Consider the following 20835-nt stretch of genomic DNA (forward strand, 5'->3'; position numbering starts at 1 on the left):
ATGAACATGGACAATGAACAAAATCATAAATCATCAATACCAAAATCAAGCGCTTTTAATTCTTCTCAAATTTATGATTCGAATGGCTTCTATGAAGGGTTGTGAAGAAAGCTTCTGGTAGGTATTACACAGTAGACAGATACAGAGAGTAATGAGACGTAGAGAATGACTGGGTTTTCTACATTTGTAGTAAAAAAACATGCAACTGACATTCATAAAACACACCTACTAAAACTCTAAAAAGAAAAATTCATAAGAAATTCACGCTGGAAAGCGCTATATATGCTCAGCAATAAGATATAAGATCACTATGGGCTGGATCTTAAGGTTGTTGTCCGGTTCACTTTCTTGGACCTCAAAGCCAATCCTAAACTAATGATTTTAATCTGAGATTGGGCTGGAAGTGGAATATCCAAATCTCTTTTAATTTTTTTTAATATAAGTTTAAAATATTAAATAAAATTTTAAACAAACAAATTTTAAAAAACTTATTAATTAATTTTCCCAATACAATTACAAAATAAATTCATTCAATTAAAATCAGTTAAACTTACAAACCAAATTTAAACAAATACAACTATACAATCAAATACTATTACAAATATAAATACAACACAATCAAATAAATTACAAATATAATAAATTAGGCTTCATTTCACCAAGTTAGTTAAACCAACGGCTTCAAATAAATTAGTTTATTGTTTATTTTTGTAACTATTTATATTTATGTATAGGCCTGCTTTCAGAATCAACAACTTCAAATTCTTCGAGAAAAAAAACTGGTAAACACAGTAAAATATATTAAGTTAATATATTACTCCATTGTATTATTTATTCAAATTCTCTTTACTTATAAAAATGTTATGGGAAGTTTGATAATAACACAAATTTAAGTTGCCATGATAATTAAATAAGAAATCATATATTAACTTAGGTGTTCAGGTTTTCAACAAAATAATATTGTACAGCAAAATAGAGAGTTATATTACAACACTTTTAAAACTTTGTAAATGCAAAGAACAATAACAATTAATTATTTTTTATATATTTAAGATGAGCTTGTGCGGACTTGAAATATATTTCTTATGAACCTATTATAGATTTGGAGGGATGAGTATCATTGATAGGGTGACAATTCGTGTTTGCATGTCAGGTTCGGGTCGTGTCAAAACCTAAATATGAGATTATATAGGTCAACCTAAATCCGCTCCATTTAATTAAACTAGTCAAACCCTTAATTAAAAATGATGAACTAGCAAGGCATGATTTTATGTTTCACCTAAACAACTAAAGCATAAAATAGAAAAATAGCAACAATTTTGCATTATTAGCCACTTCACCAAATTTTACTCACCAAAATAACCAAAAGTACATTTTTTTATGTTTTAAATATTCACTTTTTTAGAGCACTCCAACAGTCTCACTATTTTAACAATCCACTTTCACTATTCTATTTCAATATTATTTTTCAAAGATTTGTTTATTTTTTTATCTAATTATTAAAGGAGAGAGAAATGGAAAAGAAAATTGGGGAGAGAAACTATTTTTTTATTCAATTAGTGAGTGAAACAGTATTGTTCACTGACTATCTTTTTCCATCAAAATAGTGAGGCTACATGGGAGCATTTTAAGACTTTTTCACTAAATTGTCTCACCAAAATAACCAAAAAATGGTTTTGTTGAGGCTTTTAATAGTGGTCTTTAATAGTTTTAGTAATTAGAGCACATTTACAAAAGTGCCCTTTTTGGTAATCTATTGAGTGACATTATTCTGCTGCCAAAGCAGGTAGAGAGAGATCAATCATAGGCCTCCCGCCTCTCTCACAAAGTTCTTTTCTTTCATTGTTTTTTTAAACCTACTCCTCTCTTAAAGCTATAATGGTAAAGTCCATATACCTCCATCAAACTACCACTTAATTGACAATATTCCTTCAAACTTTCGATTATAACAATATCTTCCAAGGCTAGCAAAAAGATAAAATCCCTATATATTTCTCAATGAGATAAAAATACCCTATAAATTAAAAAAAAAAAAAAGAAAAAAAAAAGGAAAATTTTAGTTAAAAAATGATTTTTTTAAAACGAGAATTTTTAATTTTTTATAGAAAACGAAAATTTATTTTTTTAATCGATTTTTTTTTTAACCGAAATTTTTATTTATAAGAAAAAACTAAAATTTTCAATTTTCAAAAAAAAAAAATCGACTTTTCTTATAAAAAGGATTTTTTTAAAAAAAGGTTTATATTTAACCACCCGTTGGATTTTATTTTATTTTATTTTTTAGTTTTAGGTTTTTTTTTTTTTTTTTAGAAGTTTTACTATATATATATTTTTTAATTTTACCGAGGGTAGTTTCGTCATTAGGGGAAACATTGACAATATTTTAGTAGTTTGGAAGAATATTGTGAATTTCTTGGGCTTTGTTCAGATCCATAACATTAGGCCGGGAGCAGGCCCAACTGAGACCGAGAATAGTTTTCGGGTCGGGTAGTTTTCTGAAGCTAAAGGCGGTGCGCTCTCCAACTTGAACTTTGATTTCCTACTTCCTAGTCCGCGTAGAACAAGGATTCTTTCTACTCTATAAACACTATACTCGGGTTGCCCTTTGCTTTGTCTTGTTTTAATTTTCTCAAAACAACAGAGTCAGAGAGCGAAGGTTTTTGTTGACGCGATGGTGGACGCTTTTTTCCAGATGGTGTCTTCCTTGCCTATTACTCCACAGCATCGAGCTGCATGGCTCATGCTTCCAGTTCCCGGCGACGAAGAAGACGACGCTACTCACACCCGTTGCTTCCTCAACCTCGCAGAGAAAAAGCTTTACAAGATCAAGAACGTATTCGAGCCGTTCCTTGACGCTTGGTGCGTCGGCTCCTCTCACGGGTGTCTCATTCTTTTGGATGAAAAAGCAAACCCACATCTCTTTAATCCCTTCTCCAACGCCACAATTCAACTCCCATCTTTTCCTGCTCAACTCAAACCAGCCGTCCCCGAAGTCTACTTCGTCGAACACTTGCGGAAGAACTTTATTTCCAAAGCTGTTTTTTTGTTGGACGAAGACAACAAATCTGCCGTGGTGGTAGTAATCTACGGAACCCCATCAAAGCTTGCGTTTTGTAACGATGTCGACAACACTTGGAGCGACCTCGGTGGCACTGGCACACGTGGAGAAGAGTATTCTGATATCATCTGCTACAACAATCTGCTTTATGCTTTGACAGACTCTGGCTCCGTCCAAGTGTGGGATTTTCGCAGCGGCACTCCCAAACAAATCATGAATTTCAGGCCTTCTGGGCGGTCAACTGTAAACGTCGACATGGAAAACTTCCCACGAGACAAGTTTTCGAATCGGTTTTACTTGGTGGAATCGTCGGGAGATCTTCTGCTTGTGAATCGGGTTTTCGGCAACTTTGTTAACTCAGAGGGTGTAGCGATTGATGAGGCCGGGCTTCTTGATACAGAGGATACTCATCCTCTGGTTTGTCCGTACAGAACAAAGCAATTCCACGTCTATAAATTAGACGGCATTCGCAACACATGGGAGAAGGTGGAGTCTTTACCCGACCGAGCAATGTTTTTGGGCGGAAATCATTCTCTGTCGCTGTCTACTTGGGATCTTCATGAGGGTTGTGAATCCAATACCATCTACTTCACCGATGATAATTGGGATCAGATGAATGAGGATTACTTGTATGGCGGGCATGATCTGGGCCAATTCAACTTGGCATCAGGAAATTTACAAACAGGCGTTCAGTGCTGCTGCCTCTACTCTGAGAGGATGGATCCGCCACCCTTTTGGATTATTCCATGACAAAACAATGCTCGGCCCCTTTTTTTAATTTTCTATTTTCTGTAGATAGTCTTTGGTGCATGGGAACTGTAGTTTTCTTTTGTAATTCTTCCTCGCAGTTTCTGTTGTACTGACTTTTTGATCCATTCAAGCAGTCAATGAATGCTCTGTATTGAGTTTACTGAAATTGAATTTGAAGAATGCAAATTATTGGTTGCCATATCAAGATATAGTAAATATAAGACTTACAAACGAAGAAAAATATGGTAAAATAGGGAAGTGGCATGCAAGCAATTAAAACAAAATTGCAGATGGTTTCAATTACACTGCATTACTTCAAGAAGATTGACAACTTATTCTAAACTACATAAATTGCAGAAGTGGTTTCCTGAGTGTAGAGTGCTTAGCTTGTTCAGAAGGCAGAGAGAAGGGATTAACAATAAATGAAACAATAGCCTTATTTTTTCTTTCATTTTAGAGTACGAAATTCAATCTAGCAATTCACCATTGTCATGGTGTTCTCCTCCATTCACAAGTGGTGCTATTGATGCTGCCGATGCTTTTGAATTACTGCTGGGCTTCGATGCTTTTGGATCATAGGGCTTGGTCTTTAGTTTGAAAGCAAACTTTTTCAAGATTGCGTTCCAACCCCCCTTTGTTTTCACCAGCTTCTCGATCTCTTGTTTCATGCCGAAGCATTCTTTCTCAAGCTCAGAAACGCGTTCCCTCATGTCATCAACTGCTACAAGTTGGTTTCCTGTGGCGCCTGCTTGGGCAGAGACATTGTTTCTGGCCAGAGCAAGATTCCCACTGGGATTTTGTGAGTTCTCGAGGTTGTCGGAGACAAAGACCCAACCAGCAACAGAGGTGCGGAGCCGAAGTTGTTCAAAGAATAATACTTGGACAATGACACGAAGTGGCAACCTCTCGTTCTGGGCTGCATGGGTGCTGGCTTCCAAGGAGAGCTTCTGGCAGTTCATGAGCCTGCAGATTTGTTCCCTTTCAGAGTCTGTTAGCCAGGGATGAGCCTGAAAGATAAGAAAGACAAGAAGTTATCTGGAGCGTAATATTGGAAAACGAACTACCTCTTGTAGAATTCAGAGTGATTGTCTTGAGTGATTTAAAATTTTTTTTGGAGCATAGCAATGTATTAGTTCCATCGTGAAAGCAAGTATCATTTCCACTTTTAAGTAAAAGAAATTGCTTGCAACGGAAGTTTAATGCCCAAGCACCATATTTCATTGCTGCTTCTCTAAACCAAAAGCAAAACGGTAACAGAAAAAAATAATAAAGAAGTCAATCTTATGGCAGTTAAAAAAGATGATTCTCTTTGCTTAGAACCAAAAAAGAAAAAGAAAAAGGATGCTTCTCCTTTTAAGACAATTCCAAAAATATACTAGAATTGAGTGTTTATCATGGTATGAATAAATCTCAAAACAAGCACTCTAAAATGAATAATTTCAAACTTGTGAGCAGATTGAAGAAGAAAAAAGCGACAGGTAAAACCATTCATATGGCAATAATGCTCCATTGTTAAACAAAGTAATCAGAAAACATGTAATCTTCAAACAAGATGCCCAGAATCAAATCATTTTTGCAAGTAAATCATCAATGAGAGGAAGCACATTTGAAAATTCGTTTGTACCTTGAGGAATATATCAATTGCACGGTAAATTCCATCATCTAATGGCCTGGCATAATCTGGGATAACAGCGGCAAGAGACTGAAATTTCGGTGACTTCAAGTTAACATCAGGTGCCACCTCGGCTAGATAACCATCCACCAGATTAGCCACCATTGTCATGGGGGTTAGTGAATGGCAACCTCCCATCAACTGCCCCTCATACACTATAGAATTAGAAGTAGAATCAACAGAATCATGATCCGCGAGCATGAAGTGATCAAGAATCCGCTGAATGCAGTCAATATCATAAAGGGTCTCCACTGAGTACCCCATGTTTGGTATCAGAAGATCTTCAAGAGCTGCTTGATCCAACTGAGCACCAACCCTTTTCTCTAAATTCTCAAGACATGATGGGCTAGCATGTAAAATCATTGCTGTTCGCAAAAGCCTAAGCAGGTAGTTGGTTGGTGTCACACCCTTTTGGTTGGGTAGTAACTCCTCTATTTCTTCAAGGAGACTCCTTTGATCTACATCAGATAGGGCAGAAATAGTTGATCCTGGGGCAACAGAGTTTCCAGTCTGAAAGCTTGATTGCCTACCCAACAAGGGGAGATGCCTCTTTGCGTAGTAGACAACAGACCCGGAAATTCTCTCTGGCTTCATGCCTCTTGATCCAACAGCCAAAATCAGTCTTTTATACAGAGGCAATCTCAGAAAGGACACATCTTCATACCACCAATCTTCACTGACAGTATGTGGCTTAGCTGTTGTGCATATTCCATTCCAAATTACAGATCCATCTGGGCCTTCCAGAGCGCTGCGTCCTGACATGGGCCAACTAAACAAACTTGGATCTGCACAAGCTTTCACTGCCAAAGAATTAATGCATCTTGAAACAATATGAACTTCCTCTGCATGTGGGAGAACCTCCTCACAGGTCTCAAGAGCTTTAATCGAGTCCGTCCAGTAACCAAAAATTTCATTTAGAAAACTTTCTGTTTGGGCGATGAGATTTCCCTCTCCATAGTCTTCAGTCATCTCAAGATACTCAGCTGCACACCTAAGATTGACTACATTGAGTGCAGTGAGCTCTATTCTAACACCATAACAGAACTTGGCTACAAGCAGAAAGGTTTTGGCTCCTCCAGGGATGTCATGGAGCTGCAAAACACACTTCTCATCCTCGCCAGAAAGCTCTCCAATAACGTTTTCTAATACTCCACTTCTGGACAGCAAGGGGAACTGCCGGACATGCCAAGAAGGGAGAAAATGCAGTTTGATGGGTAAAAAAGAAATAACAGCTGAAGTCAAGAAATATCCCAGAACACCAAAGATATGCAAACAAGTCAATGTCTACTAAAGACTTAACAAGCAAGGCCAGTTTTTTTACTTCCCAAAAGGCAAGACTATAAAACAAGGCAATGATATCACCATTGAATAAATAATAATAATAATAAACAAAAGAAGGTAAATAACAAGACATAGAGCTGCATGATCATAAAATTTCATACATTCCCAATTACAAGTCTAAAAGAGAAGTCCCATTATTAAGCTCCCATTCAATGCACGTTATTTTATCACAAATAGTATACTTGCCAAAATTTCCTCAGAGCTCTGTCTCTTTGCCTCTCTCTCTGAGTAATGCAAAATTTGAAATTAAAAATATTGAACATTTAAACGCAAACAAGATTAAATCTCAGATTATGAGAACCGGCTACGTTTATTTGTTTCTAGCTGTCCATCTCATTAAATTTTTTTATTATGACGAAGAAACTCCCAAGGAAGGGCCACTTCGTGTACCCATCCCAAAAAGATAAACTCCAAACCCATGTAACACACCCCCACTACACCGATCGGTTAAATCTGATTTTTGCCATAGTGTGGCCTCAAAGAATTGTTTGCACCCAAGGGAATTCAACCTTAGACCTGATGGTTATGCCACCAAAGTCAAAGGCCATCACCACTTGAGCTGTACATCTCATACATGGGGAACCTCAAGGCACAAAACATGCTGCCAAAGGGATCAGAGACTTAAGGTTGCACATTAAGGTGCTTCTTCAAGCCTCATCTCGGTGTAAGTTTTAATGCAAGCCTTGCATGCCTCTTAAACCATGGTTGTCAAGATACATGTATATCGTAAATAATATCAAATCAAGGCTTGCCCGGGAAAAAGAAAAAAAAGAAAAAGAAAAGGCCGAGTAAAGAATTAGCCAAGTAAAATATACCTTGTGGAGATGGAAGGTCCTCTCTCCAACTTCAATGATGACATCGGTAGGAAGCCCAGTTGAGCAAATCCTGCAAGAGAGCATTTGGCTTAAGAGAAATCTAGCAGAGGAAACAAAATAGCACTCAAAGAGATGTAGTCAGCACAACAGTGGTTGCAAAATCAGCTTTAAATAACAATTCAGAACCAGGAACCATGCTTGTAAGATAATAGCAAGGTGAGTGTAGATTCAGATGACATGCAGACAATAATGAAATCGGCAAATGTTCTTTTATCCATTTTCCTTCTAGTCATAGCAGGAATTACTGTAGGACCATTGCAAGGCAAGTGTAGATTTAGTTGACATACAAACATACCAGTGATTTCTTTAATCAACTTTTCGTTCTAGTCATTGCAGGAAGCATTACAAACACATTTCTTTTATTTATTCGAAGGAATTCTTTTAGCAATTTCATCTCACTTTCTCCTCTTAAATCTGTTTTTAACACTAAATGCTACGACTAGACTAATCCTCTCCCGATATTGACATTTTAATTTACCAAATCTAGTTTAAGCCGAAGCAGTGCCACATTCCAATTATTTGAGGTTAAAAGAACTTGGATTTCATTATATAACTTCAAAACCCACCCACTACGAATAAATCCATGAAGTTCAATATAAGCACAGCAATTTAAACTTCTCTCCACCAACCCAATGATCTCCCTTTCAGCCTTACTCATCCTTTCAAACCCTTACACTCATAGAAACACATCACTTCTCACGCATTCATCACTTGTGCTAGCCCTCTTCCATACAGGTAATCACCCAATTATCCTGAATATTAGAAATCGAATATTTCATGTTATTGGTTAATCAATAAAAGCGAATTATCTCTTCCCTGTATAATTTTTTTTGTTATGTAGCATTACAGCATTCACATTATTGGATGCATCCAACCAATCCCAAAAGTTTTGAGTTCATAGTGCAAAACAAAAAGAACCCATCACGTAACATCCAATCTTATCACAAACCCAGATTGTAGAATTTCCATTTAAACAAATTACAATCACCTTTGTAAAACAAATTGCAATTATAAGATCATAAATGGAAAAACAACAATACATGTAACATATTGATAGTAGGCTAGGGAAGAAATGACTGACCAGGTTTGGCCATCAAGGTGAAAGACTTCAGATTTGGACCCCACCTTCATGCACGCCATGTGTCACTCAATAGAGTTAGCTACGTCGAAAAGAGTTGCAGTACTATAACAAAGAAAATCGGTGAATAACAATGGCAATAGTGATGAAATGGGTAGTGAACTGAAACGGCTTTTTCTCACCCTATATCTTCCTCTGTGGAATCTTTCAGCTTTCTGGGTATATGGAGAGAGAGCGAGAGTGCGTAAATTGTCCCGAGTCTAAAGGGGAAAATCTAGGAGAAAAATCAGTCGATGATGTTACACGAAAAGGCAGTGTTTGGGAGGTTTTGAGTTGAAGCACTTGGTCAATTTAATATTTTTTACGTTGAGATTATCACACAACTGTACGTATTTAATAATTGTATCGTTGAAATTCTTATATATATATATATATATATATATATATATACACAGAGAGAGAGAGAGAGTTAATATTTGCATACCATTAGAAAAATGGATTTTTTATCCTTGAATCATGTATAAAATTTTAATTTTGTCCTATTGTTAATATAGTATATATTTTTAATGCACTTGTTTATATAATACTTACATGACACATAAAGACATATATACTATATCACAAAACCAAAACATATTGAGAGACATGACATGCATATTAGAATCAGAATGTTTCCTATTTATTTTACTAATGTTTTGAACATTAAACTCATGTGTTTCTATTTTATTTTATTGTCTAACATGTTATTTCACCATTAACCCGCGACTCAATGCATAACTTGACTATTCATCTTCCAAATTTAGGTTGACGTATAATTTAAAGTTTAAAGTTGAAAAATCATATTTTGATATTTAAAAAATAAAAAAGGAAACCACATTTACAATAATCCCCTCTAACTATCGTTAAGCCTAGATAAATAATAATAAAATAAATAAATAATAAAATCAGTACCTTTAAGCCTATGTTGAGCCCAATAGTTGAGCCCAAAAAGCTATAGATGCCCAATTGCCTCACAAAAGGCCCAAACTTAATAACACGCCAAGCCTCAACATATACACATCAGTCTTCGACTCTGAGAGTTCGTCAACAGCGAAGAAGAAGAGCACCTCCATCACCATGGAAGCTCATCTCAGAGTCCGAGCAGCGTTACTTCTCTCAGTCTTAGCGCTTCTCTCACTGCTTGCCAGATCCTCCTCTCAGGAGATTCAGATCGTCAACGCTGAGCGCAGAGTAAGCTTGAAACTTCTCCAATTTCCCTTGCCAATTCGCAAAAATTATTCGGAGATTCTGAAATTTATAATTAGGGTTTTGATTTATTCTTCTTAGCCATTTCTCTGGTTTGGAATATTTATCTTTCTTTTATTAAGATTTAAGCTACGTTTGGTTCCCTATAAAATGTAGAGAAGATAAGAAATGCGTGCTACTGCAAATTGTAAGAACAGAAAACAGAAAATAAATAAGGAAACCCGTATTTCGGGTTCTAATTTGTATGTTTTGAATTTAGTTTCTTTGTTATTGGAAAACGGTAAGTTCATCATGATTTGAGCCTAAGTTTTTTTAATCTGTCCTGGTTGATCACCGTATTCCATTGTTACTGTGATACATTTTGTTTATTTGGACAATTCTTTGTGTATTCATGTTGTGTTTGGTCTTCCCGAAAATGTAGGATAGAAAAATGCAAATATTAATGGTGACTACTTTTGTTAGACATAATTCAAAACATAAACTCGCTATGTTCGTGCTAAACAGGAGCTGAGATTAGGGACAGATGCACGGATTTTTTCCATTGGGTGGCTAACTTGAATAGGAGAAACAATTCCATTGAGTTGCTGTTGGTCAATGGCTCTGTTTCTTCGGTTCAAACTTGAGATTAGGAAACACATTGTGTATTTCTATGATAGTTTGTTTTCCAAACAGTTTAGTTGGCAGCCCAGGTTGGACTGCCTTCCTTTTGATTCCATAGAGGAGGAGTAGGCCTCTTGGTTGGAGGAGCCATTTGAAGAGAGTGAGGTGCTTCCGATGGTGAAAGGTATGAACAGTGATAACCCTGATGGTTTTCCCATGGCTTTTTTCCAAGCTTGCTAGAAAGTGATCAAAGTAGATATTATGGGAGTGTTCCATGATTTTCACTCCATAAGTAAGTTTAAGAAAAGTCTTAAAGCCACGTTCATTGTTCTCATTCGAAGAACTCAGGAGCTATCAATGTTAAAGATTGTCGACCTATCAGTATGGTGAGTGGGGTTTACAAGATTGTTGCTATCTTTAGTCATAATGGTTTTACTTGGGTAATGCCTAGGAGAGTGGTTGACCTGTTTGCTTATTGTAGAGGGTTGCGTGGCAATCCCTAGAATGCAGTAGTGGTGTATTTGGAGGGAAATAAATAATAGGAGTTTTGAAGACCATGAGAAGACGATGGCAGATTTAAAGTCCTTTTTTAATGCTCTTTTACACTGGGCAGCTGCTTTAGACTTTCTTTATGTGCTTTATTTTCATGATTTTTTAACCGTCTTTTTCTTTCCGGTTAGGTGTTCCTCTTGTATACTTCTATGTACATGAGTGCGCCTTTTGCACTGTTTAATGATATTTCGATTACTTGCAAAAAGAAAAAGGTAAAAACAGGAGATGTGAAGCAAAAGCGATAAAATAAGAAATCTATATGAATTCTTTACCCTCCATTTTGTTTGAAATCTAAGGAAGGCTATATATTTGTTGATTATATCTGTAAAGGTTCATTTATAACGTTATTCTCAATTTATATTCTATTCCTGATATAGTTAATCATAACATTTTCATTGCAACGTTGGATATTGGATATTATTCCAAGTAAAAGGAGTGATTTTCTTCCTCATATTAATTGTGTTGATATATCAATCTATGGGGGTAATTTTCTGAGTGATTTGCTGTTTAGATTTTCTTCGATTTCCTGAGCTCTGAATGCTCCTTTTTCTATTATTGCCATCACTAATTTGCTGATCATGCTTGCAGATTGACTTGACATCTCACATTGTTAAGGTTTTCCTAACCTTGAAGGTATTTCTTTCTGATGCTTCTCTGATTGAATTTACCATTTGACTATTTGCAATTTGTAATAACATGGCATTAGTGTCTAAAAGGTCTTTTTGAGATGTTGAAATCCTATTTAAGGGTTATAAAATGGGGGCCCTGGTTTTATGTACATGTCTTTGTCATGGTTTATATGGTTTGCAAATTGAAACGGTCATTTTACATATATATATATTTTGGGCCTATATCAAACTTTCTCATGATAACTCGAATTATAATATAGGTATATTACAAACTACCCCTTATGATTAGTGGCAATTCCATCCAAATTGACTGATTCTCCACATGAAGCATATGTATTGGATGAAATATGCAATTTAATCCTCAGCTAGCCCTTAGAATAGGCGGGAACTTAGTTGTTTCTTTCCAAATTCAAGAATAAAATTGTTCATCTACCTTTTTCATGAAGTTTTAAGTCTCATTGAGGGCCAACTGAAGACTAAATTTCATTTTTTAAGCGGCACGTGCGGATTCCATGAATTTGCAAGTTGGAGTAGAATATATGACATTTTCATTTTACTCTAAAGCACAGGAAAGTTTAGTTATGGTTTCCAAAAGACAAACAGGTAATACGTAAATACGCTTAACCACAATGAGATACTTTGTAATGCCTTTGCGATTTCAAAAACGCAATTTTTAAAATCGCGCTTATTTAAACCGCAATCCCAAACAAACCACTTAAAGGATTTTTTCCTCTATTTGTATTGAGAAAACAAATAAAGGTTAAGCTATATATATATATTTGCAGTGGTTTGGGAGCTCTTCTGTGATTTTCTCTACCAACTAAATCCCATAAATCCTATGTTTCATATATTCTAGTGCTTTTCTTTTTTCATTAAACCCCACTGTAAGGGTCTTCCACTGGAGCTGCTTGTAAAGGTTGGATACCTGATCTGCCTGGCCGCTCCCAACTGAAACCGACCAAATTCAGTCAGTTTCGCCAGGGTCAGGTAAAAACTAGAGGTTCAAACATACATTTGGGTCAGAAGTCAATTTTAGGGGGTAGGTTTTCCAACCCCTGTCTGACCTCCCTCAATATATATAGTTTTTTTAGGTATTAAACCCTAGCAGCCAACCCTCAGTTCCCCTTAGACCGAAAAAAGAAAGCAAAAAAAAACGGATGTTATTAGTCAGAATCTTGAAATGATAGTCTCAGTGAGAGTTGATATTTTAGTCATTGAAAATATTTCACATTGCTATATAGCCTATGTTTCATGCTAGAAATTGCAAATATTTTGCTCTATATATCTGACTCATGGTTTCCTTTCAGGTTGAAAATATTGGGGCATCCCCTGCTTCAGAAATACTTCTTGCATTTCCTCCCACACAAGTCGATCATCTAGCACTTGTGAAAGCTCAAGCAACTGTTGGAAAACGGAAGAAGAAAAGTTATTTGCCCCTTGATGTAAACCCAACTGAGCTACCTGATGCACCAAATGGAACCAACTATTTCTCAATATCTTTGCTCAATCCATTAAGCACTGGGGAAAGTGCAACACTGGAAGTGCTTTACATATTGACACATTCTCTAGAACCTTTTCCAGCAGAAATAAGTCAATCAGAGTCTCAGTTGGTCTATTATCGTGATAGTGCAATAATATTATCACCATATCATATTAAGCAACAAACGACTTTTTTTAAGACTCCAAGTACTAAATTGGAATCATTCACAAAAGTGGAACCGACCAACCGTGCTGGTACAGACCTAAAGTATGGACCATATGAAAATCATCCTCCATATTCGTTTTCGCCCATAATTGTTCATTTTGAGAATAACAATCCATTTGCCGTTGTTGAGGAGCTAGTCCGTGAAGTGGAAATATCTCATTGGGGAAGTCTTCAGATCACAGAGCATTACAAATTGAAGCATGCTGGTGCTCGACACAAAGGCGTGTTTTCGAGGTAGGGTTATTGCTCTGACACATATCTTTGTTGTAGTCTTTTGGAATTTTCTGCAAATGTTTTGTCCTTTATCACTATCATTTGGCTATGATTTTGCAACTTAAGTTTTTGAACTCTCATTCAGAATATTATATTAATTGAGAGAATGTCGGAGTAATATGTTTATACTTATCTTTGTTGACAATTTTTCCTAGAATTTTTTTTCCTTTTCTTTTGCTTTTTCAATCTTTTGTTTGGTAGCTCCTATAAAAGATGGACATTTACTTTATATATATATATTTCTTCTCTTGGTCATTGTTTCATTCGAATTGTTCATACTTTTGAAGTTTCCTTTTGGTAGGGTTGAATATCAATCTAAGCCATCTTTCAGCGGGGTGCCATCATTCAAAAATCTTCTAGCAAGACTACCCCCTAGGGTTCACTCTGTATACTATCGAGATGAAATAGGGAATATCTCAACATCACATTTGCGTACTGATCCCTGGAAGGTAATGTGTGATCTCTTAACTTATAGTTCTATTCTAGAAGATTATTTGTATTACTTGTCTAAAGAATGCGTGCAACAGATAGTTTATTCTCTTTATTGATTAAATGTTAGGATAAAACGTACCTACATCATTCGTGATTTAATACAATTCTATTAATGCTCCCTTGGTTTCCAATTCTTCTAATCACACTGGCTGAGGTATCCAATTGGAAAACCCAACATCCCAGCATTTCCTATTGAAATCATTAAGGAGTTGATGAAAGTAGTTGATTAGAACAATTGGATATCATAAGAAACGTGATTCAAAAAATTAAATGCCCATGGGGTATCAATGGAACTACATCAAACCACAAGAGTTGTAATTGTTTTTTTACCATAGAGTTTACCTAATTGTAAATGTTTGATTAGAAAGGAAGTTGGAAGCTATATGGTTTATTTCTAATTTAAACTAAAGGGTCTGTCTTTTGAGTAGCAAAAGTTGTATTGGAAATTTTGAGAACCGCGAGAGGACTTTGGTGGAAATTAAGTCTTTATTTTTCAACACTTTATATCTTTGGACAACTATTTATGGTACTCCTTTGGTGATTCGTTATCATGATTTTCTTGTTCTTTTTTCCCCTACTAGTTAGGAGGCATCTCTTGTATACTTCCTGTATACATGGGGCGTCTTATGGCTTTAATAATGTCTCTATTACTTATAAAAAAAAAAAAAGTAGCAAAAGTTGTATATCATAATTTTAGTCATATTGCCTCAAAATCAATCTTATCTTCATCAAGTTGTCTAATATTCCTTGTCCACTTTGGTCTTTTTGAGAGAATTGAATTGTACGTGGATAGGTAATCCAATCAATTGTTGCTTTTAGGGTAGCATGCAGCATTTTTGTAACCTGCTATGACTTCTTTGATCAAATTATATTCGTCTGCCTTCACTATTGAAAGTTTGACATGATAAGAATTGCAACTGAAGGCTTGCCAGAGTTTTCTGATGGTGTATTTCCATCTTCTTGATATGTTGGTCATATTTCAACTGGATAAGTGATATATTGGTAAAAAAAAAATTGAAGATCACTTGAGGAAAGAGGAAAGCAATGTAGAAAAAAAAAATATCTATGTAAAGCTCACCAAAAAAAAAAAAAAAGGAAGTAAAATGTTTTTTCACATGTTGTGACTATACTTGTTCTTTACAGTCAGAACTTGAAATTGAACCACGGTATCCTTTATTCGGAGGTTGGAAGGCTTCATTTGTCGTTGGATATGGACTTCCATTGCAAGACTTCGTTTTCGAGTCACCTGATGGCAGGCGATACCTCAACTTCAGTTTTGGATGTCCTCTTGTGGAGACAGTGGTAGACAAGTTGACCATCAAAGTGGGTTTAGTAACTTGAGATTGCATTTACATTGTTATTGTCATATTTTTTGCATATATTGCTTCAAGGCTAATGTTCAAAATCTGGATGATAAATTTACAAAGTCCTACATTTCAGGTTGTGCTACCAGAGGGATCAAAAGACCCTTCTGCTGTGGTTCCTTGCTCAGTGGAGCAGCGTTTGGAGGTAACCCAACTTATCAATTCACACACAAAACACATTGGTGCAGAAACTCTCAACAGTGTGTCAACTCTTTTTCATCACGACATACATATGTATTTGATTCTATTACATTGACCATTTTGTAATAGGAGCACTGAGAATAAATTTTGTTTCCAAAGTACCTAAATTCTAGAATATTTTATTTTTAATTAATAATCTTTGAGCACTGTGTCATTTTAGGCTGTATGCTGTTAACACATTTGTTGTTGCTATATAAAGGCAATTATTAGCAGAATTTACAGCATCAGAAATTTATATACCACATCAAATAAGATCTATTTACATTTGGATATTTGCAGACCAAATATTCCTACCTTGACATCGTTGGGAGGACGGTGGTGGTTCTGGAAAAGAACAATGTAGTTCCTGAGCACAACTCTCCATTCCAGGTGATTTTGCAAACACATTATATAGACTCGTTTGAAATATGTTCTATCAAGTCGCAAGAATAAATTGGTTGAAGCAGTATTCAACTAAACTAAATCTCCCAAAGTTAGGAATTTGGACTCTGCATGTGCAGCCAAGCTAATGAACTTCGTTTGAATGTATTCATGACTTCTAAAATAACTGAAATTAGGAAACTTTCAAATAAGACATGATCAAGTACCAACTGACCAACCTCAATCTGGTATCATAATTGCTTAGTTCTCTTTTTTTTTTTTTTTGGGGGGGGGTGGTGTTAGCAGAGAAGAGAGAAGTACTGACCTCTCTTCAAATATGTTATGATTCTGATGCATCGAATTTTATGTTGTCAAGAATAATCATTTGACCGTTTAAAAATCATCAAGATACTATTGAAGTAGTTAAGAAAAGATATTTATAAACAAGACCCATGAAAATTATTAAAAATAAATGTATTCACGCAATGCATGTGTCATTTGGAAATTGACGAAGCTTTGCTCTAAATAAATCATGTGTTGTTTTTTCTTTTGCTGGGATATGTAACACTGAAAAAAAAATATAAAAATAAAAACTAAAAAACAGCAAATTTCTAAACATGTTACCATATCCTGCTCAATACTTTATGCAAAATTTGGTGCAAATTGTAGCTGATGGCCCTTCATTCTGTTCCTTTTTTTATACCCCTTTTGATGTCTGCAAAATTTTGAGAATTAAGGATTGTATAAAGGCCGAGTTGGTCGGTACTTTTCATTGGTAAATTGTTAGCTGATAATATGCCAGGACTAGACTATCAGCCCAAAAAACTTAAAATATAGATCAGTTATGCTCTACAATAATAGATTACTGTTCCAGTGTTCCCTGTTATGGAGATACCCTTTTTGCATCCTTTTGATATTAGTATGTTTTCTAGTGGATATTATTCATCCGAACAGGAAATTTGTTTGTAGTGGATATTAACCATTTTTCTTGTCTCTTATTTCTCCCACTTTTTTCAGGTTTACTACAACTTCAACCCAATTTTCATGCTTGCCGAGCCATTAATGTTGGCATCCGTGTTTTTCTTATTATTCACCGCTTCTGTGGCTTACCTACACGTTGATCCTTCCATACGCAAGTGATCATTAGAATTGTCAAAGGTAATTGTTTATACAACTTGGTAGTGTTATATTTACATATGAAAGTTTTATTATTGAAACTACTTCGCTTTCTTCTGTAGCTTGAATGGCGAACCACTTCCAACTTGGTTAGCATACGGTGACAGAGCCTAATTGGAAGGAGATCAGAGTGTTGTAAGTGAACGTTGGAAACCATAGCATTAGAAATTTAGAAATTTCGTTCTTTGCGCTTTGTTGCCTTTCATCGACTATAGGTTTTGCATTCGGAAATTTTGTTGCTTGTGCATCGTTCCCATAACAGGCTAACTTATGCCCCTAGCCAATGGGCGAGAATTGGATTGTTGTCCTGATTTAAGAAATATAAGGATTCAAAGTTCTTTGAAGAGAAGAAAATGTGTTGTCAGCTCTCTTTTTTCTTGCTGGAAATCTAGTATGGCCGGGACTCCTTTTTCCTGGTGGGCGAGAATATAAATAAGAAAAAGAAGGCAGCAAGCCACATGTGCCTGTGTTGGTGATAATTTCCACATGCGACCTTTAATCCTTTCCACCTTCTTCTTGACCAGAGGCTCTGGAGAGGAAATGGTCCAGGGCTTGTGGTGGGTTGTCTGAATATGATATTCTCCATTTCAAGTGAAATATTTCGCAGTTTGAAATGGAAATATTTCGCAGTTTAGATTTTGTTTTTGTTTTGTTGCATCTAACGGTATATATGCTGTCATATTATTTAAAATTTTAAATAACATGACAACATATTTATCGTGTACACTGTGCAGTGTGGCAGAACTAGGATTTTAAGTGGGAAGAGTGGGGCAAAACTAAAAAGATTACTTTTTTTTTGGGGGGGGGAGGGAGGGGGGAAACTTAAAAAATGTGAACACACTCTCGTAATTCCGTCCCTGGCTATACACGGCAATATGTATATAAAATTTAATTTATACATAAAATGGTTCATATTCTTTGGGGAAACGAAGAATGAATAATATATATATATATATATATATATATATATAAAGGATATTTTGTTTTGTCGATGTTTTAGCATGTGAGCCACGTGTCTCTTTGTGGGACGTCGGTTTAAATCCTATTATGTCATCATCTATTTTGTTGTCAATGCCCTGCCATCCCCAGCACAACTATTGTCATCAAATTATTGTCATCCTTGTAATTACCAACTATAAACATGGCAAGTCAACATCCATGCCATGCTCCCCGTTGCTCCATTATCTTTCCTGTTTTCTTGATAATTAATTCCATCATTGCACTTATTTCATCCCTACCTTCACCAAAAACGATCATTCAAATTATACCAATTCAAATGGAGTGAGAAAAAGAGAAGGTCCAATCATGTTACCAACTCGCCCAGCAAGTTTTCTTGTATTTTTAGCTCTTAACTTGTTTGCTGCTCATAAAAATATGTGATTTCAATTACATCTTTTTGGGATTATCTGCCAGTATTGGCTTTCATTAATAAAGCGCGTATTTGTTAACTGCATTTTAAAATCTTAGTTTTTTCAAATCACGCGTATTAAAACCGCTAAATCAAACAACACAATTCGGGTAAAAGTTGAAAAGGTAATGGTTTATTTCACAACTAATTAAACTTACTAGATAAATGATATGATTAGGTGGCACTTAGACTTAGGTTTAAAGAGATCTTGAGTAAAAACAGAGAGCTGTTAAAATAAAAATCACACCAATTTCAAGATATCATTCGGCCAACACCATGTAATTAATTTATAGTTGTTTCATCATTTGCCCCCAGCTGGCAAATTGATCGATATAGAATTCTTTCATCATTTGGGGTCAAGAAAATGGTACTAATTAAATAAAAGCCCAAGGTTAACATAGGTGATAGGGTGACGTGAGGGATAATTAATTCCATGCAAAAAGTAAATTTGCAAGTTTGACTGCCATGTTTCGACAACATTATTTGAAGAGACAGACAATTAATTAGATGAAGTAGGTGTTGTTAAAATTTATTAACAAAGTATAGTAGACCAATTTGTTTTACTCAATACATACCCCAGGGTGTCTGACTCTTGCCGCTTTGTCTCTTGAAGGGTTGAAGTGACATGAGCTATGGAGCCTAATTCTCTAGGGCATATCCAAGCCAAACGAAATCTATCTAGGGCAGAGAGAGAGAGAGAGAGAGAGAGTTCTCGATATAAATATAAATTAGGGAGTTGATAAGAAGAGTACAATAATTTATTTGATAAATTGAGATGCTATCTGGGCTAAGAATATTAAATGCTTTTATATTATGGTTCATCACATGGGTTGCATCCTGAGGTAAGGCTTATATGGCTATTTCCCACTTTTCTTTCATAGTATTCCCATTGCAATAAAAGTAATACCAATTACATCGATAGTGGTCGTTCGGTGGCTTTAAGAAAATTTTTAAGTGGTTAGACATGTATTAAGGTGAGAGTTTGACTCTCGAAATGAGAATTCTCAATCCTATTACTACTAGCCGTTTTGAGTCTTACCAATATCCTAATAAGACTAAGTTAGTCTATAATTTAATCGGACTTAAGAGAGTGATTGTAATTTTTACCGTTTAGACCCTTCTTGTGCCGTTCCCATCGAGACAAATGTTATTATTGTCACACCCAAGTAAAATAGTTACAATTAGTTTCTTTCGTGTAGTTTTAATTAGAAAAAAAGGCAATGCCAATTATCTAGGACAGACTAGACCGAATACAAGACGGGAATCATATGCAATAAGAATTGTTTATTTCAAATGTAATGGGCAACTCATGAAAAAGGGTACTCGAACTCTACCCTGCTTAAACAGGTATCAAGATCATCACACATGCAATAAACAGCTCTCAATGCACCCGATTTGAATCCATCTGTGACAGAGAGAGAAAGAGGAGATTGTGAAAGGCAGAGAAGCAATTGATGGAAATGAGAGAGAGAGAGAGATTGTCAAAGGTAGAGAAGCAATTGATGGAAATTAGCAAGGATTTGGAAGGACGAAAGAATGAGTGGATTGGGCACCATCCAATTGGACAGCTTCACAGCCCACAATCTTATTTTAAGCCGAAAAGACAGCAGCTCCCATCTATTGGGCCCTCTTGCCGTTACGTGTCTTAATTCTTACCTTAACCAATCAAAGTTCAAACTCACGTTTCCAAAGTCTAAGAAATAAGGCAAATTTGTTAACAGAGACTTGTTTTATGGTTAATCATCACTCCAAACTAATATATTAATTACCCCACTTCCCTTCTTTCTTTATGCTAAATTGCTAATCATTTTAAGCCATTCTATGATGCTGTCTTTAATTAGGTGGCATCACATTGCTTTCATTTTTACCATATTATCCTCCCACTTTCTTTAAAAAAAAAAAACTATTCCATTTAGAAATATAATACATCTTCACAAAAAATGCTTCAGGTTCATTACAAACTGACGTAACAGTTCATATAGTATTGTCATGATAATCACAATCAAATTTAGTTTAGTAATACTAAGAGTACTATAATTTTTACTACAAAGTCATT

The 20835-nt window shown here is 35.6% G+C and overlaps 3 protein-coding genes across 3 annotated transcripts; 2 read left to right on the plus strand and 1 right to left on the minus strand.

The window, feature by feature from the left end:
* The first annotated feature begins 2671 nt into the window (after positions 1–2671).
* On the plus strand, positions 2672–3808 carry LOC132188058 (F-box protein SKIP23-like). Its single transcript, XM_059602469.2, has one exon. It carries the CDS (start codon positions 2672–2674, stop codon positions 3806–3808), a length of 1137 nt encoding a protein of 378 aa, XP_059458452.1.
* Positions 3809–4239: 431 nt separating this feature from the next.
* On the minus strand, positions 4240–8836 carry LOC132188328 (BTB/POZ domain-containing protein At5g03250-like). The gene is made up of 4 exons (XM_059602751.2): positions 8778–8836; positions 7637–7706; positions 5433–6653; positions 4240–4815 (listed from the first exon to the last, which is right to left on the minus strand). Exons 1-4 carry the CDS (start codon positions 8834–8836, stop codon positions 4276–4278), a joined length of 1890 nt encoding a protein of 629 aa, XP_059458734.1. The 3' UTR covers positions 4240–4275.
* A 1004-nt stretch (positions 8837–9840) lies between these two features.
* Positions 9841–17738, plus strand: LOC132188203 (Ribophorin I). Its single transcript, XM_059602611.2, has 9 exons — positions 9841–10004; positions 11760–11804; positions 13108–13739; positions 14080–14227; positions 15414–15593; positions 15711–15779; positions 16115–16204; positions 17213–17353; positions 17434–17738. The coding sequence occupies exons 1-8, from the start codon at positions 9891–9893 to the stop codon at positions 17333–17335; spliced, it is 1401 nt and encodes a 466-aa protein (XP_059458594.2). The 5' UTR covers positions 9841–9890; the 3' UTR covers positions 17336–17353; positions 17434–17738.
* The last annotated feature ends 3097 nt before the right edge of the window (positions 17739–20835 follow it).

Source organism: Corylus avellana, chromosome 6 (assembly GCF_965113065.1).
Source record: "Corylus avellana chromosome 6, dhCorAvel1.hap1.2, whole genome shotgun sequence".
In the NCBI taxonomy this organism is placed as follows: Eukaryota; Viridiplantae; Streptophyta; class Magnoliopsida; order Fagales; family Betulaceae; genus Corylus; species Corylus avellana.